Source organism: Neofelis nebulosa, chromosome 14 (assembly GCF_028018385.1).
Source record: "Neofelis nebulosa isolate mNeoNeb1 chromosome 14, mNeoNeb1.pri, whole genome shotgun sequence".
Taxonomy (NCBI): domain Eukaryota; kingdom Metazoa; phylum Chordata; class Mammalia; order Carnivora; family Felidae; genus Neofelis; species Neofelis nebulosa.
In genome coordinates, this window is record NC_080795.1 from 63,980,661 (window position 1) to 64,007,810 (window position 27,150).

At 38.7% G+C, this 27,150-nt stretch overlaps 1 protein-coding gene across 5 annotated transcripts in view; it reads left to right on the forward strand.

Moving 5' to 3' along the window:
- COL14A1 (collagen type XIV alpha 1 chain) overlaps positions 1-27,150 on the forward strand; it is a 211,852-nt gene that overhangs the window by 96,366 nt on the left and 88,336 nt on the right. For all 5 annotated transcript variants that reach the window (XM_058698926.1, XM_058698929.1, XM_058698925.1 and 2 more), the window contains exons 22-31: positions 1,756-1,905; positions 5,360-5,476; positions 13,715-13,861; positions 17,717-17,773; positions 19,153-19,292; positions 22,884-23,007; positions 23,228-23,371; positions 24,460-24,624; positions 25,209-25,247; positions 25,382-25,520. In XM_058698926.1, the coding sequence (XP_058554909.1) occupies positions 1,756-1,905; positions 5,360-5,476; positions 13,715-13,861; positions 17,717-17,773; positions 19,153-19,292; positions 22,884-23,007; positions 23,228-23,371; positions 24,460-24,624; positions 25,209-25,247; positions 25,382-25,520 (1,222 nt within the window). The remainder of the gene's footprint in view (positions 1-1,755; positions 1,906-5,359; positions 5,477-13,714; positions 13,862-17,716; positions 17,774-19,152; positions 19,293-22,883; positions 23,008-23,227; positions 23,372-24,459; positions 24,625-25,208; positions 25,248-25,381; positions 25,521-27,150) is intronic.

A 27,150-nucleotide genomic window follows, 5' to 3' on the forward strand; every position in this document is an offset into this window, starting at 1 on the left:
GATTATTCATAAGAAAGATCTTCTCTCCTTATGTTGACTTATTTGGGAAGAAAACATAAAGAGTATTCTTGGGCCATTAAAAAACTCTTTCTGCCCTCAAAGAGCACATTAGGCTCAATGTGTCCTCTGAGCTGTTCCTCTTGCCTCTGTAACACTTTTCAGCTTTTTCTATTGTGTCCTATTGTCCAGGTCCATACAAGTAAAATACCCGTCCGCCTCCGATTTCTCCGGACAAACATCTCTATGAACCATGAAGGCGAAATAGCAAGAATATACCATGGGTGAATTAGCCTGCTTAAGACTGGTTCTTTAGGATCCATCACAGTTTTTTGGTTTCTTTTCTTTAGGCCCGAGGCATGTGTTAATTTGTAAAACAGCGTTGCTGGATTTGTTCTTGGACCATTTTGTAGATGTCTATCAGATTTTCTGAGGGAAAGTAGCTTTGTGTTGAGCCAGTGGTTCTCAATTGATGGAGTTTTGCTTCCCAACAGAGATGTTTTGGGTTGCTACAACTTGGGGGGGGGGGTAGGAGGTTGCTATTGGCATCTGGTGGGTACTGTTAAGCATCCTACGAGTCACAGTACCTGCCCCCCCGCTGCCACAGAGTTAAGAATTATGCAGCCCAAAATGTCAGTAGCACTGAGGCTGAGACATCTTGCTCTAAATCAAGTGGAATGTGGTATGTGGTCATTTGAATGGAGAGTTTGGTTCCTGAGAAAATCTCTATGGAGATAACATGTACATACAGAAATATATAAATGCATTGTTGGAAGGGGGTTCTGAAGTAAAGTCAGAAGTATTTTAGGAACTTGTTACTAACTCAAAACTCTTAAAGAATGAGTACAGATGGGAAAAGGCAGGAGGTAAATAAGTTTGTAGAGGACTTATCAAGGAATGTTTTTAATGCTAAAGACTCCAGTGGGCTGAAAAAGAGGGGAAAAATGTAAAGGCTCAACAAAGCTAACTGGTCAAGGGCCTTGGAATAGTAGTAGTGTCATCTGTCTGTTCTTAAAAATACTAGGAGAGGGGCGCCTGGGCGGCTCAGTAGGTTGAGCCTCCAACTCTTGAATTCAGCTCAGGGTGTGAGCTCATGGTTTGTGGGATCGAGCCCCACATCGGTCTGTACACCGACAGCACAGAGCCTGCTTGGGATTCTCTTTCTCCCTCTTTCTCTGCCCTTCTCCCACTCATACTCTTGCGCTCTTCTCTCTCTCTCTCTCAAAGTAAATAAATAAACTTTAAAAAAGTGTTAAGGGGAGGGGATAGAACTAATAGTGGCAACATATAGGCTGAACCCCCATGTGGCAAGGTATAGCATAGCGTCTGTGACAAATTTGCTGCTACTGCCACTTGCATGCCTCCTGGAGACAAGGGGTGTCTCAAAGGGGCAATTGAGAATGGCTTCTTTAGTTTGGCAAGTGCCCCAAAGCCTATGACTAGACAGTAGCTCCACTGTGAAGGCCGCACAGTATGGCCTATGGTGGATTGTGAGGTGGACCCGCTTCTCTGAGTAAGCACTAAGGAAAGAACTATATTTGAGAAGAAGGAGTAGGTTCCTAAAAAGAGCCCTAGCATGGTAGTCAGGTATGTAAGTTCCAGAGCCACATGGGGCTAGGTTCAAACCCCCAGCTCTGCTGTTTATCTTGTATGTAATTCCGGGCAACTGTAACACAGTTGAACAAGTACAATTCCTGTCAAGAGTGTTTCCATTTTTCCATCTTCTGGTGTAACTGAAATATACTCTTTCTCCCCTAGTTGCTGGCCCAACACTGGAGACGTTTGTGGGATCTGGCATTAACACCATTCTTATCACAAACCTCCTCAGCGGAATGGACTACAACGTGAAAATATTTGCCTCCCAGGCCTCAGGCTTCAGCGATGCTCTGACAGGCGTGGTGAAAACACGTAAGACCGATGTCCCATCGCCTCAGCCCCTGCATGTGGTTTTGCTGCTTTGTTTTCGCTGTAACTCAACCCCTGCTTTAACTTGGCGGTTGTTTTTTATTTTCCTCAGCATTGCCCTTTCTGGATGGTGTTTCATGGAAAGAAAGGTGTGCTCCTTACTCAGGGCTGTAGTTCAGAGTCCCGGCTGGCAGGCGGAATGTCAGAACCTGGCATGCAAATATACTTGATGGTGGCGGATAGGATTTCCTTCTGGAAAGTCTTTGTTGGCATTTTTCACATTAGGTGAAATTTTCCAACCAGTCTGTAGCGACATGGCCAACGCCAGTCAAAGTTGGACCAAAGTTTGGCTTTTCTCAAAGTCTTTGCCCCTCCCCACTTATGTGAACACACACACACACACACACACACACACACACACACACACACCATCCATAAAAGATACAAAAAGGACTTCCTTCTGTACCTTTTAAGGGTTTTCACGCAGTCTGCATACCATCTGGGACTTCTCGTTGGCCACACCATCTGTTTAATATGTTTCTTTAAACCGACTTACATTTTTTTACTTAAATACTTTTCAAAACCCACATAATTACTCTAAACAGAAGACCAGGATTTTCAATACACACGAAAGATGATACATAAATGACAAAAATAAAAATGGTGTGGCTGTTGCTAGTTGGCATCATCCTCAGTGCTATCAGCTCCACCTGCCCCAGGTAGATGATACTGGAATGATACTTACGGTATAATCAAAAGTAGAAACCTTAAATTTGCTACTTAATAGCTGTGACCTTCAATGGAATACTACGTGGCAATGAGAAAGAATGAAATCTGGCCCTTTGTAGCAACGTGGATGGAACTGGAGAGTGTGATGCTAAGTGAAATAAGCCATACAGAGAAAGACAGATACCATATGGTTTCACTCTTAGGTGGATCCTGAGAAACTTAACAGAAACCCATGGGGAAGGGGAAGGAAAAAAAAAAAAAGAGGTTAGAGTGGGAGAGAGCCAAAGCATAAGAGACTCTTAAAAACTGAGAACAAACTGAGGGTTGATGGGGGGTGGGAGGGAGGGGAGGGTGGGTGATGGGTAATGAGGAGGGCACCTTTTGGGATGAGCACTGGGTGTTGTATGGAAACCAATTTGACAATAAATTTCATATATTGAAAAATAAATAAAATAAAATAAAATTAAATTAAATTAAATTAAATTAAATTAAAAATAAAAAATAAAAGTGAAAAAAAAATAGCTGTGACCTTGAGCAGATTACTAAACTTCTCTGAGCTCAAGTTCTCTCAACTCTAAAATGAAGACAATATCCTGATTGTGAGGCCTCCAGAAATAATGTGTAAAAATGATCTGCCATATGGCAAGCACTAGTGAATAAGCATTATTATTATTGTAATAATTGTGCTTTACACCTTTGGCCCATATGTCATTGTCATCCCTAACCAAATAATTAATCAATGAGTGGAACAATCAAGAATGAGGCATATATTAAACCAGACCCCAAGCCACCTCTATTTGGCCACCTAAATTTTAGATAGGTCCAGGCTTTTTTTTTTTGTTTTTTTTTGTTTTTTTATAATTTTTTTTTTTTTAATTTTTTTTTCAACATTTTTTATTTATTTTTGGGACAGAGAGAGACAGAGCATGAACGGGGGAGGGGCAGAGAGAGAGGGAGACACAGAATCGGAAACAGGCTCCATGCTCCGAGCCATCAGCCCAGAGCCTGACGCGGGGCTCGAACTCACGGACCGCGAGATCGTGACCTGGCTGAAGTCGGACGCTTAACCGACTGCGCCACCCAGGCGCCCCAGGTCCAGGCTTTTTGTTAGAGGAGGCTTCCTGAACCTTTTTTAATGGAATATCTTAAGACCTTAAAGGCTAGATTACAGAATCAATTTAATCTCAAAAGAAATAGTGTGTCTTCAACAGATCTAGGAAGGCCTTGGTCTATGGTTTTGATCTTGTACTTGGCTGGTAGAGTAATGCCATTCTGGGCATTACAGTAACCTCCAAGTGATTTCCCTCTGTTGTTCTATTACAGCAATCCCATTCCTTAGGAGCACCCTAGAATCCCCTGTACACTTTCCCACTCAGTCTCTCCCCTTCACTAGCTGATTTTCATTTCCTCCTCTAGAGTAATTACCCTTTCTGTCTGGGCCACTTTTTCTGTCTCTGTGATTTTTTTTATTGACCTCTCTTCTCCCTGCTCTGTCTTGTTTCCATTTATCTTCCTTTCTTTGCATCTTTCTTTCTTCTGTTCCATCCCTCTTCTCTTCTTCAAGAAGTGTGTTGGGTATTCCACATATATTTTAAAACATTAAGAGTATTGAATTGTTTTATATTCTGTCTTTAAAGGAAAAGTTAGATGGGCTTATTATTTGTTTTCTCTCTTTCTCCCAAGCAAAATAAAAGCCCATACAATGGCAAATAAGTTAATTTAAGGTTTCTTTAAAATTTGGTGTGGTTACATAAATAACAATTTCCTTTTTTTTATGGAACAACAGGGCTCATTTATTTGGCCTTTGGAAAAGAGGTCTTCTCTCTCTAGTCTAACAGAAAAGAACAATGTGAAAATGTAAATTTTGATTAGATAAGATTTTTTTTTTACCATTTTGAAAAATAATTTTAAACTATTTTTATTATAAAGGTAGCTAAGAGAGAGGGAAAAGTAAGAAAATGATGTGGATGAAAGAGGTCATTGGAGAATATACATATTAATTTTTAATTGTGTTCTTTTTGAGTCTAAATGATAAATGCCAGATACTTACTCCTTTATTGTATTGGAGAAATACTATTTTTATTGCTTCCCAAAATAACCTTTCTGTGAATCATTTTTGTATATCACAGTGTTCTAAAATTAATAGGAATCTTTGTGTTTGATTTTTATAATTTTTTATCTGTGTTAAATCTTTCATTTTTACATTTTCAAAAATATGTTCATTTCCCTTCAATCATGTTTTGAAGGCCGGTCCTTATGAAACTCCTGTTTGAGTAAGACTTCCCTTTGTCTATTTTGCTTTCCTTTTTATTTAAGCCAAGGCTATCCTTCAATGGTTGATAAGTGCTAATTGTATTTGATTTTTTATTATAAAAGTATTATATTAATTGTGGAATATTTAGAAAACATAAATAAATAAAGACAGATTAAAAATCAGATAAAAAACCAGAATTTCACCATCCATTACATCTGGTCTTTTTTCTGTGACTATTTCCCTTTTTGTTTACAAGTGTAAAACAGACCATATTTATACATGTTTTGCAACTTCTCTCTCAAGTAATAAAATAGTTATCTTTTGTGCACTAATTTATTGTGAGTTCATGGATTTCCCACCACTGGCTATGGGAACTTTGAATTAGAATGTTATTGGGTTAAAGTTAATTTCAGACTTGGGGACATTTGTGGCGTTGTCTGTAGTGTGACATAGGTGTGTTTCTTTTCATTATAGTGTTTTTGGGTGTGACCAATCTTCAAGCAGAGCAGGTTCAAATGACCAGCTTGTGTGCCCGGTGGCAGGTGCATCGCCATGCCACTGCCTACAGAGTGGTCATCGAATCGCTCCAGGGTAAGTGCCACCTATCACGGATGATTTTGTCAAGCGCTCACGTACTTAGTTCTGTGCAAATCTCTGTGGACAACATGCAAGTAACAGACTAGAGCTCTCTTCTTGAGGAGCCAATGTTATATGATGGATCATGCGGGGTATGGAGTCAGAATGGCTAGGGAAGCCGATTATTTAACCTCTCCAAATGATTGTTTTCTCATCTGTTAATGGGTATAACCACAGTGCTGATCTTGTGGCATTCTGGAGGATTACGTGGCGATAACTCTGCGTGAAACACTTGCGACAGTGCTTTGCCCACGTTAACCTCCAGAGAATGGAAGCTGCTATTGGCAATAGGAGACAAATAGCCATGACTAACGTACGTTAAAATGATATGGTGTTATTATTTTAGTGTTACTCCATGGGGATCTCATTTTGATTTTAATGGTTTTCTTACTGATTGACTCTCTTTATTTTGGAGGATAAATGGTGAAGAATAAACTCTCATTCAAGAGATGGTTTAAGATCTATGCCATCATAGGCAGGTTTTTCAGCATTACTGTTCTCAAGACCATCTAAATTTGGAACTTTGTTTCAAAGTTGTAAAACGAGAAATGTCTGCCTATTTTCATTAAAAGTTTGAAGAACATGGGGGAGGGGAAGGAAAAAAAAAAAAAAAAGAGGTTAGAGTGGGAGAGAGCCAAAGCATAAGAGACTGTTAAAAACTGAGAACAAACTGAGGGTTGATGGGGGGTGGGAGGGAGGGCAGGGTGGGTGATGGGTATTGAGGAGGGCACCTTTTGGGATGAGCACTGGGTGTTGTATGGAAACCAATTTGACAGTAAATTTCATATATTAAAAAATAAAAAAATAAAAAAAAAAGAAGTTTGAAGAACAACAACAAAAGGCTGATTCCCAAAAAGTAAGTTTGTAGGGACTATTATCAGCTTGCAAAATATTCAGAAGATGAGATCAAATAATGAAAATTACTTTAATCTGATTTATCAGATTAAATACTGTATTATCGGTGCAAAAGTTATATCTTGTTATTTGGGGGAGACTCTAGAAGATGCTGGAGAATTCCAAGTGATTCTTTTAACCTTTCAAAATTGGTAATAAAATTGTTAAAAAATTTTCTTTCTGGACAAATAATCATGGTTTCCCCATGATTATTTCTTATTCATTTTGTTTAATTGAAAAAAGCAGGCTTTTTTTTTTTTTTTTTGGCTCAGTCCATTGAGCATCTGACTCTTGATTTCAGCTCAGGTCATGATCCCAGGGTTGTGGGATCAAGCCCCACATTGGGCTCCACTCTGAGCGTGGAACCTGCTTGGGATTCTCTTTCTCCTTCTGTCCCTCGCTTGTTTGCATTCTCTCTCTTAAAAAAAGCAGGAAAGTGGAAAGCACAGGTTAGTAGAGAGGTGAGAGCATTTGGAAATATGCTGAGAATATGAGAATAGAATATGAGCGACACAAAAAGAGACTTCTGCCAACCGCAGCCAAGGCATTGTCTCAATCGACGTGCTAAGCCACTAATTCCTTGATTCCCTGTGTGTGATACTTTAAGGATCCCTTTAGCCTGGCATGACTAAACATATAGGAGTGGCTTTATGCTGAAATAAACACTGAGTGAGGAAATGTCAGGACAAGTCATATGGATTTTGTGGTTGTATTTAATATGATTTATGAGATGTTTAAGCAGAAGTACATGAAAGGTATGCTACTGTTTGAGAAATGACTACAAAATCTTGAGGAGTCATGTTTCACATATCTTTATAAGACAGGCTAAATCACATTTTCATAGAGAAGGGTTGACATTTAGTGGTATTTGTTAAGCTTTAAAAAATTACTAATGATAAAAATCACACTCCTAAACTGCCCCACAATACTTTTATCCTTTTGTGTCATTTAAGAAGTTGACATGAAGGGACATAGGCTCCTATGGATATTCATTGGCTTTCATAAAAATTTTAGTTATATAGACTGACATAAACATACATTGAAACTGACTTTGTCAATGGAATTAGTAAGCTCTATAAGTATATTTTTTATTTAAATGTTTTCATCTTAGCATATTTGCAAAATAGCACTGGGATTGTCATCAGAGGACATGAGAGATGTGTGTGATAGCATTGATCTGGTAGTCTAAAACCTCACAAAGCTCTTTTTTGAAGCCAAGATCTTTGTTAACAAACAAACGAGTCCACATTTCCTTCTGTCTTCAAGTGAAGTTAACTTGTCCTCCCTTGGTATTATCTCCAGGCTGCCAAAAACCTCTTCAACTGAGCCTTACATTCAAGGCTCAATTAAACAAGAATGAACAAAGTGTTGCTCAATTGGTTTTTCATCAACATTTATAGCTAGGAGATTTATGAGCCCAATTAGCTTACATCTCATTCATCTAGTTGTCTAACTGAAGAATATTAATTAATGGGCAGCAACAGTTTCTAACTGACAGTCTACCTCAAAGAGGAGTGTTGGGAGTGGGAAGGGAGTATGGGGATAGCAGTAGGGAATATGTTTAAATGGTTTAACATATAGTTTATTTAGATCAAGGGATAGTCTTCCTACTTTAGGGAAAAATTCAGTTGTGTTTCTTTTTTCTTTCTTTCTTTCTTTCTTTCTTTCTTTCTTTCTTTCTTTCTTTCTTTCTTTCTTTCTTTCTTTCTTTCTTTCTTTCTTTCTCTTTCTCTCTCTAACATTTTTTAACTTCCTTCACCCATTTCTCCTACCCGCCCCCCCCCCCAACGCCTGCCTCTGGCCACCATGAGTCTGTTCTCTGTATCTAGGAGCTTGATTTGAGGTGGAGTTTGTTTATTTTACAGAGAAATAAAATCATTATCCTGATTGGTGCCTTTGAAGGACTTGTGGTCAGATGCAGATTCTTCCATGGGGAGATGAGTTTCAGGGCCCCCTCTGTTTTAACTTTGTAGTGTCTCCCATTGGCTACCTATGCTACCTGTGCGAATGTTTAGTCCTTCTATCCCAGAGGAGATACTAGAGAGAAATGGGATCTGATTCTTCCATGTGATGGAGAAAAGCTTTATCCCAGAGTGACGTATTTTTTAATGTTTCTGATAAATTCTTACTGTTTGACAGGTAATTTTTTCCAGTTTTTTAAAAAATATAATCCCCATGGTCTGGTCACATGCACTTGTATTCTGAGATGAAGTCAGTGGAGAGGCCCTCGGCTTTGACCATAATTGCTGGTCAACTCTCTGGGCTTCAGTTTCTCTAAAATTGAGGCTTTTTTTGAGGCTTTTATCTAAGGTAATACCTACAAATTTCCAAGATTTTTGTGAATAAAGTGGCCAGGCTGTATCATTTAGGTTTGTTTGTAAATGGTAGGGGATGCAGATAAAAGGAGCTTAAACAAAAGGGTCAATTTATTGACTACTGAGAAGTTTAGAAGTGTCCGGCACCAGGCACATCTGGATCTAAGTGTTCAAACAATGCCATCAAGATGAAGTCTTGCTCCCTTCTCTTGCTCTGTACTCATCCTCGGCCAGATTCTCTGAGTTGGCCCCAGTCGGATCCAGAATGACACCTCCCAGTTTACAGCTTAACCAGCCTGAGTAAAAAAAGAGCTTTTCTTTCTCAATAATTCCAACAAAAGTCCAGGAACTGAGTCATACTTGCTTGGCTTGGGTCACATGCCCCTAAATCTGTCATTGAGTTCAAGGGCATGAAATAAACCGACTGGTCGGACCTGGTTGCCTCCCACCTCTGTATCTGGAGGGGAGAAGGGTTGTTACTCAGTTTTTTCCCAAATCATAAAGACCAAGAGTGGGGAAAAATAGATTCAAAGAAAGGGAGAATGGTTGCAAGACAGGCAAAAACAACAGATGTCCTCTACCCATTTAATATTATGACTTTTGTTTATAGCCAAGAAGGAAAAAAAAAAAAAAAAAAAAGAAAGAAAGATTACCAGAAGGATGAGGTCCTCTCAGGAGAGACTGAAATAAATCTGTGTTTGAGTCACTCATCCATTTGCCAAATTAAATTGTAGGCTTTTGGTTAATGATAGGACGGACCAAGTCAGAGACTTTTGGTTGGTCTTAGGTAGCTCAGAACTCCAAGAGAGTTTCCGTTAGTTCTGTGGATGCTCTGGAATTCTGTCTCGTTCTCCAAGCTATTTTTGAGTTGACTTGGCATCCAAGGTTGGGTATATCATTTCCCTTTAAGTTCATGTATTTAGATGCCACATGATCCCAAATACTTTATTCCCTTTGTAGTCCCCATAACTTGGTGAATTTCTTGTTAGACTGCTTAAGGAAGATTTCAAAGAATGCTCAACTTGTCTTCTGTCACTGAATGTTGAAATGCCAATTTTGCAGTATCATCAACATAATTGCAGCATAGTGGAGAGCCTCCCTTACCAGACACCAGATCCAAAACAAAAGATCGCATGAAACAAAACATAGTCTCAAGATTAAGCTTTTTGAGGCAGTGACATTATGACCATTTTATTTATTTTTGAATGTTTATTTATTTTTGAGAGAGAGAGCGAGTGAGCATGCAAGTCGGGGAGGGGCAGTGACAGGAGGACAGAGGATCTCAAGTGGGCCCTTCCCTAACAGCAGCCAGCCTGAGATGGGGCTCAGACTCAGAAACCACGAGATCATAACCTAAGCAAAGTCAGACGCTTCACCGACCGAGCTACCCAGGTGTCCCGGCAGTGACATTATGATTGTGTGTCAGAGTATTTGAGAGACCTAGAGATTGGAAGCATTTATGTCATAAAATTCCAGCAGAGTATCCTGGATCCTGGATATTCTTTGCTTGTGCATCTCAGTAACTACTCATAGGACATTTTGGTGAGTCAAGCTGGTGGCATCGTTTTCAGCACAATAACCCAGAGAATGTATTTAGCCATGGTTCATAAGAATGAATGCACAAAGACAGAATTTCTTCTCCTGTTCCAAAAAAATAAATTAACTCCTTGCTTTTGACACAAAGAGTTGAGGAAATCAGTCATCATTTGATCAGTTTAAATGTTTTCTTTTAAGGCTAAGCCGTTAGACCTAAATCACACATGCCAAAAGCAACATGGGTACATCCCCATTCATGTAACCCCTCTTTGTTATTATTGGGAATTAAAGTAATATCATTTCCCAAAATTTTACAGTGCCTGTTCCAGTTTTCCCATGGCTTTGAGATTTTTATGTTGTTGCTTAACAGTAAAATCAATTTATATTCTATTGTTGAGGGTTAATAAAGTGCATGAACATCCATGAGAAATAGAGATGACAGAAAAGCACTTTTCTAGAATTGATTCCTGTAGAGTTCCTGGAAGCTTTTATGGAAATGGATAAATATCCATGCCATAAGGGTTTAGAAAATTTTTGTTTTATAGGTGACTCACAAAAGCTTGCAAGAGGCTCCAAAGTTGTGGGTAAGGGTTAGAAAGAAACAGCTCATGTGGGGTCCTGAACCTGGGAACCACAGACTGAACTGGGACGGCAACAAAACAGAGTGCAGGGTTTATGAACATTTCCTTACTATCAAATTCCTGTCACAGCAAGATGTAATCTCACAAACACCTGGGAAAATTTTTAAGTCATTTTTAAAATTTTATTTTGAGAGAGACAGAAAAAGAGAGAGAGAGAGAACCAGCTAGGGAGAAGCAGAGACGGGGGGCTTACAGAGGATCTGAAGCGGTCTCTGTGCTGACAACAGAGAGCCTGATGCAGGGCTCAAACTCATGAACTGTAGATCATGACCTGAGCCAAAGTCAGATGCTTATCCAACTGAGCCAACCAGGTGCCCCAACAATTTTTTATTTCATCATTTTGTCACATAGATAAGAAAATTTTTGAAGTAGACCTTAAGTCACTCTGAACAAATATATTACTAAAGATTATATGAAGTTCACTTTTGAAACTCCTTTATATTATCAATCATAAAAATAAAAAAATAAATTTCACATTCCATTTAATAAGTGGCTTTAATTTACTTATAGTTTTAAAAATCTTATTTGTATTTTTCAAAGAAGGATTTTGTCCATGGACAAGTTTTAAATGATATATATCATGTCTGTTCTAATAAATGTATGTTATAACACATGTATGTTTTGTTCCATTATATATTAAATTACAGATTGAAATTTAATAGGTATTATTCTTTCAAAATAGAAAAATTAACATTTTTATATTTTGTACTGTTCTGTTTTTGTTTTCTATATTTTATTTATATTTAATAAACTTCAATTAACAGTTTGAAGGAGTTCTTTTTTTTTTTCAACGTTTTTTATTTATTTTTGGGACAGAGAGAGACAGAGCATGAACGGGGGAGGGGCAGAGAGAGAGGGAGACACAGAATCGGAAACAGGCTCCAGGCTCCGAGCCATCAGCCCAGAGCCCGACGTGGGGCTCGAGCTCACGGACCGCGAGATCGTGACCTGGCTGAAGTCGGACGCTTAACCGACTGCACCACCCAGGCGCCCCATGAAGGAGTTCTTTCTTAACCAGCAAATAATATGTGTAATGTGTTTAATCAATGCAGTTTTTTAACACTGGATTTTTAAATTCCTAGAAATAAAGTTATATAAGGCATTAAGTAGATGGATACAACTTATGGGTAAAACTAAGATCAATCTAGATCTTTTTAAATAATTGTTCTTTTCATGGTAGCATCAATTCTTCCTTTTAACCAATCAACCATGTAGTATAAAATAATAAATGCTCTATGCCAATGAAGAAAACCCATTTGAGACTCTTCAGTAATTAAAGCCACCAAGGTAGGCAGCTTTGTCCAATGGAGTGATAAAGCCCCGACACGTAAGGGGTCCTCATCTGACCTCTGCAAGCTATCATGTTTGCTCATTTCATATGCAGTCAGCCTCTCTGAAACTTTTATTTAGAAAAACCATTTAACTTACATTATTTTATGATATATTAATGGAAATTAAAGCAGTGTCCTCTGAGACTGTGATTTAGAGTTCTGAATTTAATTTCAGTTCTGCTACTTAGCCATATGGACTTGATTAAGTTACTAACTTTTCTGGCCTTCGGTTTCTTGTCTCTAGATTGGAGCAATTATAACTATTATAAGGATCAAATGAGCCGATACATGTAAAATCTTTAGGATAGTGCCTGGCACACGGTCAATGCTCATTCAATGCTGGCGAATATTATCTTTCTGGTTATTGTATCACTAAATACAAAGCACAGAATCTGGCACATAGTAAGCCCTCAGAAAATGATGAGTATAATAAATCCAACTACCCTAGACTCCAGACCCAAGGGCCAGCACTAATTTCTCCAGAAAGGCGAAGCAATCTTGCTGTGAGTATGGGAATAAAGAAAGTAGCCAACAGTTAATCAGGTCTGCTAGGTTCTTTGTGCTTCTGCCATGGTGGAGACAAGAAAGAGAAGGTTCTTTGTGGAGATGGCTGTATACTGCTGTCTTCTTCGTAGAACAAACAGAACTTTGGAACTAGGGCCTTGAGCCACTGAAGCACCATGTTTTACTTACTCAGTTGTGATTTTGTAAGAATAGAAAATGATTTTCAGAGTAGAGGCAGCTTTCTCCAAGCTTCCTAGGAGTCTTTATTGCAGTTGAAAGAAATCATGAGTGTTGGTTAAAAATTAAGGCTAAGAGGTAGGAAATCGGACATTCTGAGGACTTCCTGGCTGTCTCAGTGATGCTCTAAGCTCTTGCCTACATTTGTAGCAGTTCTGAAAATAATCTGTGGATGAAGTTCCGGAAACCCTGGAGGAACACCTCTTCATCCACAGGCATAAGGATTGCCTAGCATCCTATAATTTCTAACTCCATACCTATATTTTTAGGCCACTGCCAAGAAGGGCATCTTTTTGCATGGTAGTAAGTTGTATGGGGCCAAAAGGATGTATCTTTTTGTCGATTTGTAACTGGTTGACTGTATTCTGGAGAATCATGTTTGTAAAAGAATATTCTAATTTCTAAAAAATATACTCACCTCCACACCAAGAGATCCAAGGTATCAATTACGATGTGCACACACAATTATATGCATTAATAGTTTTCCATTAAAGGGTTGATCTCTGGAGTCTTTTATTCTCATTTTTTTTAACATAGAAAATGTGATTTTCAATTACAAAAAAATCAGTGGATGTATTAACTCTTTAGGAAAAGATACAGCACCTAAACAAGTGTAATTTGTTCTGAAGTTATCTGATTAGGCCATGCATAGTAAGTGTTTCAGAAGCAAGTTATCTACTGGTAGCTGTTTTTAAAAATTTCATGCATGTACATTTTGCTCTACTTTGATTTTAGATACAAAAAAGCAAGAATCCACTGTGGGTGGAGGGACAACCAGGCATTGCTTCTACGGACTTCAGCCTGATTCAGAATATAAAATCAGTGTTTACACAAAACTTCAGGAGATTGAGGGACCCAGTGTCAGCATAATGGAAAAAACACGTAAGTTAAGTGTGTCCTCTCCTGATCCCTGTCTCTGTGAACAAACAGTATTTTAGGCATCCTGTTTTGATTCAAAAACCTTATTCCATTTAGAAAAATGTTAGCTATTGCTGCCCAGGAATATCTGTAATACAAGTTTTTGGTCCTCTTCTCCAGTCCCATAATTCACCGCATGTGGCCCACTGATGTCATCTGTATGGGTTTTTTCCATCCTCCATATGCTTCACAAGGGACTATAAGGCCATATGATAGCAAAGTGCTTGAAACAATGACCTATATTGTGATCTATATCCATAAGAAACTTTTGTGGTATGTGGAGTGTGAAATGAAGTTTAAGGACCGGGTCCTGACATTCAAACAATGGCATATTACCACAGCTATGAGGTGGGAATGGAGCCAAGATGTTCCAAATGGCTGACCCTCGAGTTATTGCCTACTTAAGAGGCTCTTGCACTTTTTCCAAGTTGGCTGCAGATCTGATGTACTGAAGGGAAAGGCAAAGTATAAAATTAAAACAAAGCACTTTTTACATGTTCTAAAGACCAAGGAGAGTGTCAACTTCTTGGAATGGCTTTTAATAAAGGATTCCTGACGTAAAGGCCACAAACATGAGAATGGTTTTAATTGTAGTGAATTCTGGGAAAACGTTTGTGGGCTAACTCAGGATCTTGAACTTAGGCTCAAAGTCTCTGACGATTTATATCTGAATAGGTGGAAGGCGATGGGTTTTCTTGGTAGCCCCTCTATCATGTATCTGACATTTGGAAAGTTCTATTGTCTATGTGGTCTGGCATAAGCAGGAAGAAATCAACAATGCGTGACCTTCAAATGAAAGTGTAATAAATGGAATCATCCATTTTTTTTTCAGATATAAAGACTTCATTTCATAACTCTAAAATAGAGTTTGCGTGTGCACTATATATGCATTTTATATTGCGTATGTAGTTTTGAGGTGTAACCTATATATCATAAAAGTCACCCATTTTAAGTGTACAATTCAATGATTTTTAGTACATTCCAAGAGTTGTATAGTCAATACTACAATCCAGTTTTAGAACATTTCTGTCCACCCAAAGAGATCTTTCATACCCATTCACAGACAATCCTCTGTGTTTAACCTCAGGCAACTTGCTTTCTTTTCTTACACATTTACGTTTTCTGGACACTTTATGTAAATGGAAATAAGGAATATGTAGTCTTTTGCATCTGACATCTTTCACTTAGCGTGTGTTTTTGAGGTTTATTCATGTTGTAGGCTGTATCAGTAGTATCTTTCTCTTTATTGCTGATTAGAGTTCTGTTTTATAGATAGAGAGGATCATATAATTTGCAAGTTATTAGGCTCCTGGTAGTGCACAAGATTTAGAGTCAAACAGGCTTGGTTGGGACTCTTTCTCACATTTACGGCCTTCGGCATTTCTACATCACTGAGCTTCTCTTTGCTCGGCAGTAAAATTTAATACCTACTATCTCATGTCATATGGTGGTGAAGATCCAAGAGAACCTGTTGAGGAAATTTTCTACCTGTATCTTATTGAACAAGTATTTGTTATCACCATGACTTTCTTCTTAGAAGTCACAAACTGATACTCATGGGTTAGATATCACCATCAGATATGTTTTCTCTGAGCCATACTTCCCTGCCCCCCGCCCCCCCCCAAGTTTTAAAGTATTTGTTGAAGGTTCAAAAGATTTGACAACACAGGACAGGCATATATCCTCATGGTGCTAATCTGCTGAGACCAACTGCTGTCTCTTTTTACACAGTAAATGTGCTCTCAAGTTTGCCACTCAATGTTTAGGCCAGTTCTTTGCTCATATTCATTACTTGCACGACCTCTAAAAATTTTTGAGTTTGCGATCCCTGGTCTATTTCAACTCCCCCTAACCCTAACTCCACAACTGTTAACTACCAACCCAGGGTTAATTTGGATAGCTCTGTGTGATGTAAATGTTTTCCTTATATTGGGGATGTCTATCTTCTTGTAGCTTCTACCCACTGGTTCTAGTTCAACCTTTGGAAGCAATGCAGATCAAGACTGCTCTGTCTTCTATGTGACAACTGCTCACGTATTGAAGTCAAGGGCCATCTGTATGCCACGTGGAGAATATAAATATGTGTTAATAGTTCATCGTGGTTCTTCCCACCCAAAAGATTCTTTGGCCAGATGTTCTGCCCAAACATATTGATCTGTCTGCCATTGCTTCTCATTGATTTGGTTCTTAGGATTTAGAACTTAGGATATGCCTCAATTTTCCACATTAAAGAAGATGGACAATTATAAAGATAACCCATTACTTCCACAGATTTTAAGATAAATAAATCTGGCTATGTAAGCATTTTATGGTGTTTTCAAGAGAGGTTTACAATCCTAGTTTTGGTATTAAGATAGCTCAATTTGTATTTTATTTTTGAAATGTTTTAGCTTCAAAAATTGTCTCTAAAAGATAAAAATGATGTGTGTATATATATATATACATATATATGTATATATATATACACACATATATACATATATATATATACATATATACATATATATACATATATATATATCCATAATAATGCAACAAAGGTATAAAGCACTTTGTTGACCTCCCTCTTTCCCCATTCTTTCTTCCCAGCTTGGTCTCCTTCAAGAAATTCTACCTGATAGATTCTATCCAATCTATATCTATATAGACATATATAGATATATTGATATATATCATATATATATATATCAGATTTTTTTATGTTTCACTAATGGGATCATACCATGGTATTATATGTCTTGCTTCATTTCACATACTAATTAATCTCAGTTTCCATATCAGTAATATACAGTTATCTCATTTTTTGATGTTGATTTCACTTAAATAATTTCATTTGATTGTCTCTTAGAATTGGAAAAGACCTTAAAATTAAAATTCATCTCTTCCAACCTTCCTGCCAGTGAAGGAATTCTGTTTACAACCATCCTGAAAAATAATCAGTCTGCCTGAACTCAAATCTTTCCCGCTGTTTGGTGCTTACTATCTCCAGAGCGAATGGCTATGCTTAGTTGAGAGATTTCCCTCAAATTAAACTAAGATAATAAAAATACATTTCTCAGTTTTTCTTAAACTTTTAGTGTCAGATGAGAATAAGAAAAGAATATAGTAACATTTAGGATGTTTACCTAATGATGCCATAATTTTCTTGCCCTTTGCCACATGAACGGCTATGATAGTCACCGCTCTCACTGAATTTTCTTCTGTTCCTTTTCGCTAACCACACTTTGCATATTACATGAGCTTCTCATCCCTCCTCATCCAGGTTAAACTGATGTGGACACACGGTAGTCTCCCAATGTCCTGCCATTTGGTCCTCAGAACTGAAAGTTTTCCAGATTCAGTCTGAGCAGAACAGAGAGCAAATTACATTCCACTGGGGACCATATCTGGGGGATGCAGGGTGAGAAAGGAGAGAGGGCTATTGAGCGAGGATTGATGGTCAGTCCTTAGTTAGGCAGAATGAAAATGACGTTTATTATATGTGTGAAAGCAGCCAGAGACTAATCTGAAATAGGTTGGCAAGATTCTTGCCTTAAATCAGCATTAGAACCACTTTGTAGTTGACAGTTTGATTGCATTGACTCCTGCTGGGTAAACTGAATTGTGGCAAAATGGTATTTCAAGCTTTCAGTCTGAGTTTTAGGGGATGGAGGGAGCCAGTTTTCACAGGCTGAGGCTGATTTATAGTAGTCGCTAAATTCTCCAAGAAGACAATAGTCAAAATCATTGACTTTCCTGAAGAACTATGACTCCATGACCTCCCTCTCTTCGCCACAGATGTGATGGCTAATTGATGTTCTCTTGCCCTCTCCTTTACAGAATCACTTCCTACAAAACCACCTACTTTTCCTCCGACCATTCCACCAGCCAAAGAAGGTAAAAGAATAATATGATAATGCTGTGATTTTAGGTTTAGGGTTTCTGTTGGGTTTGTTTATTAAACAAACATTAAAAAGTAGAAAAGAGTACAAAGAAGAAAATTAAAAACACAGTTTCACATCCCAGAGGTAATTCCTTCGTGCATTTTGGTGTATTTTTGCCCTCTGATTAAGTAAAATTTTCATTCTGAGTATATTTTCAAATAGATTTTGCTCTCATTTCAAAGTTGGAATCTAATCTTGATTTAATTTTTCCTTGGACACAGAGGACGGGGTTTTCTTTAATAAGCTTATAATTAGCATATCTTGTGATCCTTTTTAGCTTTAAATTCAAACCATAAATTTATAAAATTTTATTAATCTCAGAATTTAAGAGAACAACCACACCAGATCCTGGAGTATTACCTCACCTGGAGATGGTTTATTCTATATTATAAATAGCTTTGAGGGAATAAAGTTGCACTTAATAAAATAAAAACCCAGTGTGGTTTTTTTTCCCTAAAGAAAGGAGAAAGGCACATTATCTCATAGAATATTTGTGTGCAGCTGGCCTAAGTTTAAAAGATTCAGATTATTGAAGATTAAATTGTTTGTTTCATCATAAAACAGAGTTAGCCACAATGATCCATACTAATAAGGGGAAGAGAGGCATAGATAATCTGAAACAACACAGGATACCAACAAAGGACTACTAAAAAATGCTTTCAGTAGAGTAGGTTTTTCTTGGTGTGTTTTTTGCTTGTTATGTTGAAATCAGTAATACCTACTGATAATAGTTTCCCTGGGCTAGCATTAGGGTACATTTCCTGACATGTACCTATGGGTGGCAGGAAAGTATAGAGAGAATTGTAGAGCAAGGCTGAAATCTTGCTTATGGCCTCAGCCCAAATGCATACCACATTGTAGATTAATCTGCTTCCATTGTGTCCCGTGGTTTTCTTCTGAATTTGAATTTCTCTGAAGTTACTGACTCAATAAGCAGAGGACAGGGTGCTCAGAGTAATAGTTTGGGCTTTCTTTTAATAAGTGAGCACTAGAGAGCATTTGTTGATACTTCTGTCTCTAAATTGCTTTAGTCCCTCATTTTTCTATTCTTTCATTTTCTGTTTTTGGGGACTGAGATTGGTGGATCTTTTTTTTCCTCTTCTGATTCCACCTGTTTGATAAAAGCTTCTCAGTCGTGAATAGGAAGTTGACCATAGGAAAGAAATGATTGTCAGGAAGTGTAATGATTAAGAGCTTAGAATATTATTATTTATACCTTTTCTATGGGAATGGGCTCTAGTTACCAGAAGGAAAAGATCATCTACTTTGTTGATTTGACAACTACTATGTTTTCTCCTTATCTCTGATTCAAAATTCATTCTTGGTCTTTAGTATGTAGAGCTGCCAAGGCAGACCTGGTGTTTATGGTGGATGGATCCTGGAGTATTGGAGATGAAAATTTCAATAAGATCATTAACTTTCTGTATACCACTGTTGGAGCCCTGAACAAGATTGGTGCAGATGGAACTCAAGTAAGGCTAAGAGAACAATCTTTTTTTTTTAATAAAATTTTTATTAAGCTTATTTATTTATTTTGAGAGAGAGAGAGAAAGAGCAAGTGAGCATGAGTGGGGGAGGGGCAGAGAGAGAAGGAGAGAGAGAGAATTCCAAGCAGGCTCCGCACTGTCAGTGAAGAGCCCAACGTGGGGCTTGAACTCACAAACTGTGAGATCATGACCTGACCCAAAATCAAGAGCCAGATACTCAACCAACTGAGCCACCGAGGCACCCTCATAAAACAATCTTTAACTCATTCTATGTATTAAAAAAAAAAGTATCCCAAGCTATTGTTAGGGCTAGTTGATATGAGTAATATAATGATCGGATTTGACCTTGAATGAGAGAATAGACAAGTCTGAGTTTGGAAGCAGCTTACTGATGCCTGACAGAGCTTGGGAAGATGCTAATCCTTAAAAGCTATTGAATTCAGCAAACTAAGACAAGTTGGAATGGCCACATCAGTAGATGTTTATGTACACAACAAAGTAGCTCCTCTAAGGATATACCCAATATTTTCCCTGCCCTCGAGGACATTAAAATCTTGAAAGAGAGGGTTATGGCCACAAATTACTGTAGATCAAGTAACACATAAAGCAAATCAAATTTATTCATTCAATCAAATAAATATCTATTGAGGATTTATTCTGGTCAGGTAGAGTATACTGTCACAATGGTCATGACAACATCCCCAGTTTCAGAGTGCTCATCTTCTTAAAGGCAGGAAGAGGATGAGGATGAGAGGCAGATGTAAAACAGGAAACAAATAAATTCATAAAGTAAGGATGCAAACAGGGTGCCTGGGTGGCTCAGTTGGTTGAGCGTCCGACTTCAGCTCAGGTCATGATCTCACAGTCCGAGAGTTCGAGCCCCAAGTCGGGCTGTGTGCTGACAGCTCGGAGCCCGGAGCCTGCTTCGGATTCTGTGTCTCCCTCTCTCTCTGCCCCTCCCCCGCTCACACTCTGACTCTCTCTCCTTCAAAAATAAATAAACATGAAAAAAAATTTAAAAAGTAGGGATGCAAGCTATGAAAACAGTTATATGATTTAAGTTCACTGAAGATTCTTTTAAACTGCGTGGTCAGCAAAGACCTCTTTGAAAGGTGGCCTCCAAACTGAGATGTGGATGATGTGAGGAGGAGCCCGAAAGTAGAATTTCCAGAAAGGGAAGGTAGGAAGTACAAAGGGCCCAAGATGAAAATGAGTTTTGGGGCTTCAGATGCTAAAACTTGTGGCTAGAACATAGTGGGTAGGCATGTAGGGGGTAGGAAACAAGGTGGAAGAAAAAGAGAAAGCCAGATCATCTTAATTCTTGTGAAACATCGAAGGAATTGATGTCATCACAAATGCGGTGGGAAGCCGCTGGAAAGCTTTAAGGAGAGATCCGATGTGCTTTTTTTTTTTTTTTTTTTAAATGTTTATTTACTTTCGAGAGATAGGGAAGAGCATGAGCAGGGGAGGGGCAGAGAGAGAGAGACACAGAATCCACAGCAGGCTCCAGGCTCTGAGCTGTCAGCACAGGGCCCGATGCAGGGCTCAAACTCACCAACCGTGAGATCATGACCTGAGCCGAAGCCAGGCGCTCAACCGACTGAGCCACCCAGGCGCCCCCCGGTGTGCTTTTTCAAAAAAGGACATTTTTGGCTTTTGTGGAGGGAATAGTCACACGGGTAAGAATAAGAGTGGAAGCGGCAAGACTCTTTGGGATACTGCTCTCATGGTCCAGCGCAGAGATGAGGGAGGCCTGGGGGTGGGTGGTAGCAAGGAGATGCATGGATAGGAACAGATTTGGAATAGGTTATGAAGGAATGGCTAGGAACGTGGGGTGTAAGGGGAACCATAAGAGAGAAATAGATAAAGTGCTGAGGCATTTCGGGGAAGAAGAAACTTGTTGGGAAAAGCAGAGACAGGGCCAGTTCTCTAGAGATGGTGGTCTCCTCGGCTGTGGACCTTGATAAGCTGGTGGCAACTGAAGTCTCACACGATCAAAGAAAGCACTTTGAAGATGCTGTATTTACTCCCTCCATCATCATTCTGAAAAACAAACAAAACCCCAATAAATTAAAAATGGCTCCAGAGTTCCACTGGAATAAAAGCAAACTGTAAGAAATGAAGCCAGGGAGGTTTTTATTGCAGTATTTAAGAACACAGATTTTGAAGTAGGATTTATCTGGCTTTGACTGTGGGTTCTGCCAGTGGCCACTTTTAGGATTTGGGGTAAGGTAAGGGGCTTTTGAGTGCCTCCATCTCCTCGTGTGTAAAACAGTGGAAGAGTAGTAATTACTTTACAGGTTTGCTTCATGAAGAAAGCCTTGTAAATAATCCACCGCCAATTATCTGACATTTGTCCAATTACAGGGGTGCTTTTTTTCCATCTGTCAAATGACATAGCAAAAGGCCTACATACTATAGAGAGAGTTTTGTGAGCCCAAGGGATATTTTAAGAGATTAACGGCTTCCACAGGGTGCCTGGTTGGCTCAGTCAGTTAAGCATCTGACTGGCTCAGGTAATGCTCTCACGGCTCTGGAGTTCAAACCCCATGTCAGGATCTGTGCTGACAGCTCAGAGCCTGGAGCCTGAATCAGATTCTGTGTCTCCCTCTCTCTCTGCCCCTCCCCTGCTGACAGTCTGTCTCCCTCTGAAAAATAAATAAACATTAAAAAATTTAAAAATAAAGTAAAATAAATTGCTTCCATGGAATATTACTCAGTGATCAAAAAAGAATGAAATCTTGCCATTTGCAACAACATGGATGGAACTAGATTAGAGTGTATCATACTAAGAAATAAGTCAGTCAGAGAAAGACAAATCTAAGATTTCACGCATGTGTGGAGTTTAAGAAACAAAACATATGAACATAGGGGAAGGGAAGGAAAAATAAGATAAAGACAGAGAGGGAAACAAACCATAAAAGACTCTTAAATACAGAGAACAAACTGAGGGTTGATGGAGGGGAGGTGGGTGCGGGGATGAGCTAATGGGTGATGGGCATCAAGAAGGGCACTTCTTGGGATGAGCACTGGGTGTTACATGTAAGTGATGAATCACTAAATTCTATTCCTGAAATCATTATTACACTATATGTTAACTAACTTGGATTTAAATTTAAAAAGATAATAATAAAATAAAATAAAACAAAATAGACTGTTTCCTGGGGCGTCTGGGTGGCTCAGTTGTAAAGTGTCTGATTATTGATTTCAGCTCAGGTCATGATCTCACAATTCGTGGGCTTGAACCCTGTGTAGGGCTCAGCGCTGACAGCGTGGAGCCTGCTTGGGATTCTCTCTCTCCTTCTCTATGCCCTTCCCCCACTCTTTCTCTCTCTCTCTCAAAATAAATAAATAAACTTAAAAAAACTGCGTCTTGAAAAATACTTAGAGAACAAACATGCTCTTTAATGTGTTGTCAGATTTGGTATGTAACCTGTGTAAAATTTTAAGCCAAGGAAATTGTGTTTGGGTTAAAAAGGAAATTAAAATTATAGGTGAATCATGCCATTGTGTGTGCTCTTTGGCCCAGGGAAAGTTCTTTATATATGTGAAAACAAATACATCTTCTCTCTCCAGGTTGCAATCGTTCAGTTCACTGATGACCCCAGAACAGAATTTAAACTAAACGCCTACCAAACCAAAGAGACCCTTCTTGATGCAATTAAACATATTTCATACAAAGGAGGAAATACCAAAACAGGTAAGAACAACAACAACAACAACAACAACAAAAACTCAGCAAAGACCCAAAGTAATTAATTACTAGTAATTACTGATATGACAATTCTGGAGGCATAGTAATATAGATTTTTTTGAAAAAGCTTTTTCACTCATCTAAGAATTTCCTTCCCACCCTTCCCTCCCCAGTAAAACAGAAGTGGGAAGGAATAAAATTGAACTGTTGTCTTCCTTTGTTTCAGGAAAAGCAATCAAGCATGTCCGAGATAGTCTGTTTACTGCAGAGTCAGGTACCAGGAGAGGCATCCCAAAGGTCATCGTGGTCATAACTGATGGCAGGTCACAAGATGATGTGAACAAAATCTCTGGGGAGATGCAATCAAATGGTAAGTTTTACACAGATAAATAGTAGTGGCCACCAGTCATGTTGCCATTGTTTTGTGGGTACAAATTTATAGGCTACATCGGAATGACTTTAATGTTTCTAAATCTTTCTTAATATTTAATCTAAACCTTTCTTAATATTAACTGGACAATGTAGTTTTTAAAAACTTTCCAGGTTATAAATCTATTATTTTGCTGTATTTTCCCTAATACTTTATTTACATACAGGACACCCTATATAAGAAATTATAGTAATTAAGTGCATTACTGTGAAAAGGCCCATTATAAAGGGCCAGGGAGGGACCCTGATCGCAGGAACTCCTCAAGCCTCCTCATCTGTAAAATGGAAATTCTCCTTGGATTATCATGAAGATTACATTATTTTTTTAAATTTCTTTTTTAATGTTTATTTTTGAGAGAGAGAGAGAAAGACAGAGACAGAGCGTGAGCCGGGGAGGGGCAGAAAGAGAGGGAGACACAGAACCCGAAGCAGGCTCCAGGCTCTGAGCTGTCAGCACAGATCCCAATGTGGGGCTCAAACTAACAAACCATGAGATCATGACTTGAGCTGAAGTAGGACTCTTAACCGACTGAGCCACCCAGGCGCCCTGAAGATTACATTATTTAAGACATGCCTAGCAAATAGTAGGTTAATATTTATTTGCATTGAAGCATGACCCATTTCAGGCTGCTAAACCTATTAATATCTGGGCTTTTACATGGAAAAAAGAAAACTAAGATAAAGTTTCTCTGTTTCAACTCCATTTCATCCCATAAATCTTAAAATAATTATTATATATATGTAGAATAAAGATGTTCCTCCAATGGCAACGATATTGTCTCAAGCACTAATTGGGGCATTGACCACCCTGGGTTTCTTTAAGATGGAAAACTGCCTCAGGGATGATGGAGTCATCATCATGTAGTGAAATATGTGCATGCAGAATTCTGGTGGACTGTGGAAAATGACTTTTCCACCCCCCACCCGGCCTCCTTCATAAACACATTTTAAATATTGGAACGTGTCTTATATTGCATTATTTGTATCTTGTACAGTTTGAAGTAATTGAAATCCCTTCCCCTTCCCCAGGCTACAGCATCTTTGCTGTTGGTGTGGCCGATGCGGATTACTCAGAGCTGGTTAGCATTGGCAGCAAGCCCAGCTCACGGCATGTCTTCTTCGTGGATGACTTTGACGCCTTTAAGAAAATTGAAGATGAGTTGATTACTTTTGTCTGTGAAACCGCATCAGCAAGTTAGTTCTTTGGAATTTGTACTTCACTCATGTTGCTTAATGGTTGAAATATTTAATACCGGTTAAATCATGAGTCCTGTCTTGATCCAAGGAAAGAGTATTGACTCGCAAGCTGTTTATTATGCGGACATGAAGTTTCGTGGTTTTGAGCATTGGGAAGTAAACCTCCCCTCTCCCTGTTTTCGGGTTTTAGGTAAAGACTTTTCCTAATGAGGGGAGAGTCTGTGCCTAAAAACAGCCCTGCTTAAAAGCTGCAGCAAATGGTTTCAAATGTATTAAGACTGCTCATCAGGGTAGCACATTAGAAGTGAGACTTCTCCCAACACGTGCTCTCAAGAGACCACCATAGATTTTAATAGACGCGTGAGAGGAGAAGGAAGCCTTGTCCTTTTGGTTGTAATGGGCCAAGCGAGAGCATTTCAGTCTTTAGGAATCCACAGAAAACCATAGCCACATCTGGTTTGGATTCCCTTCACAGTTGACTTCCGCAAAGATTATGTTAGCTTCCTGTTCTGAGGATGGGGAAAGAATATGGTTGGAAAATATCTAAATTAGTGTTTTATATTGTTTGTTTCATTTCCTAGCCTGCCCACTGGTGTTCAAGGATGGCATTGATCTTGCAGGTATGCATTATCACAATTTTTCCAAAAGCAAATACATTAGCTCTCATTTGGGGTCCAGAATTTTTTCATAGACTAATTTTGAAATTTAAAATCCTTAAATGCCTGTGTTTTTCTTTCTTTCTCTCTCTTTTTAGGATTTAAGATGATGGAAATGTTTGGTTTGGTTGAAAAGGATTTTTCATCTGTGGAAGGGGTTTCTATGGAGCCTGGTACCTTCAATGTGTATCCCTGTTACCGAATTCATAAAGATGCCTTGGTTTCCCAGCCAACCAAGTACGTTTCCATTGCAAGATGTTAAAGCCAATCATTTGTTACTATAGCTCAACGTGAAAATTGTGTCAACTTGAAATACGCTATAATAGTTCCCAGTAGGATTTTCCATGATGATAAAAACAGGTGATGTTCAGATTGCTTTGTTTAGGAACCTCAGACTCATGCATAATCCTGGTTGAATTTTAATATCTGTTAGTCTGAGGAAATGTATATAGATAGTTTACACTTACCTAGTGCTGCTGTATACCAGGCATCGTTCTAAGTGATTATGTATATTAACTCACTCAAAGCTCCAAACATTTCTATGGATTAGATTCAGCTATTGTCTCAATTCTGCAAATAATAAAACTGAAGCACAAAGAAGCTAAAAGACTTGAATGAGATCACATGGTTTGTTTACTGAAAATACTGGGATTTGCACTTGGCAATCAGGCCCCAGGGCCCACACCCTGAACCATTTCATGCCAGTGCCGTGAATTCAGCTGATTTTTAATCTTTGAGAGATCACAACAGCAACTCCATATAGTTGAAAAGTAGTGTCGGGATTATGTAAAAATCACATTATCTACTCGCTTTACAGTTTGTGATGCACCTACGGATTCTTGCCCATTTATAGCAATTCTGCAAACTCTGGGGGTACTTGAGATTGCAGGTTGGGAATTCCTGGTTCAAGGAATCATCTCTCAAGATGTTGGATATTTTACATTCCAAATCAACATTTGTTTTTGTCTCCAAATGCCTTTGGTGTTGTAATGTAAAACATTTTCAAAGTCCAGATTTTGATGTAGTGCACGCGTGTGCATGAAAAAATGGGAGAGAACGTATTAGAGTATTAAACTCATCTATCCAATTTATCCACAAGTTGCTTTTCCATCTTCTTCAAAATATTATTTATTAAATTCTAGCCTATTACAGTAGTATCCAAATTATTGTGTTGTGCTTCATTTGGGGGAATAATATTTGAAATGAGATCTCTATTAGTAATTTAAACTATTTACTGTTAAAAGTATAGCTTCATTTTCTAGAAAATTGTTATAAATGCCTTTGACCTATATAGAATATATGTGGTTTTCGTTTTGTTGTTTTCTTTTTTTACGTAGTCTAGGAATGAATATTAAATTTGTTTTTACATTTATTTATTTTTGAGAGACAGAGAGAAACAGAGCACAAGTGGGGGAGGGGCAGAGAGAGAGGGAGACCCAGAATCTGAAGCGGCTCCAGGCTCTGAGCCGTCAGCCCAGGGCCTGATGCGGGGCTTGAACTCACGAACCGTGAGATCATGACCTGAGCCGAAGTCGGACGCTCAACCGACTGAGCCACCCAGGAGCCCCTAGGAGTGAATATTAAAATGGATATTTGAAAAGTTCTTCCTGGAAGCCTAGCCAAAAATGAGAATTGTCAAAGGGAAGATCCTCTGCCCCACTGAAATGGCTCATCCAGTGGGCAATGCCGTCCAGTTGCTAAATCCATTCAATGGCTCCCAGCCCTCACCTCACTCCACCTGTCACCAGCATTTGACAATTTCTCACTTCCTCCTCCAGGTTTCACTCTCCTCATTGGACTTCTGGGACACACCCTCTTGAGCTTCTGTCTACATTACTGGCTGTTCCATTTCAGTGCTGCCTCTTCT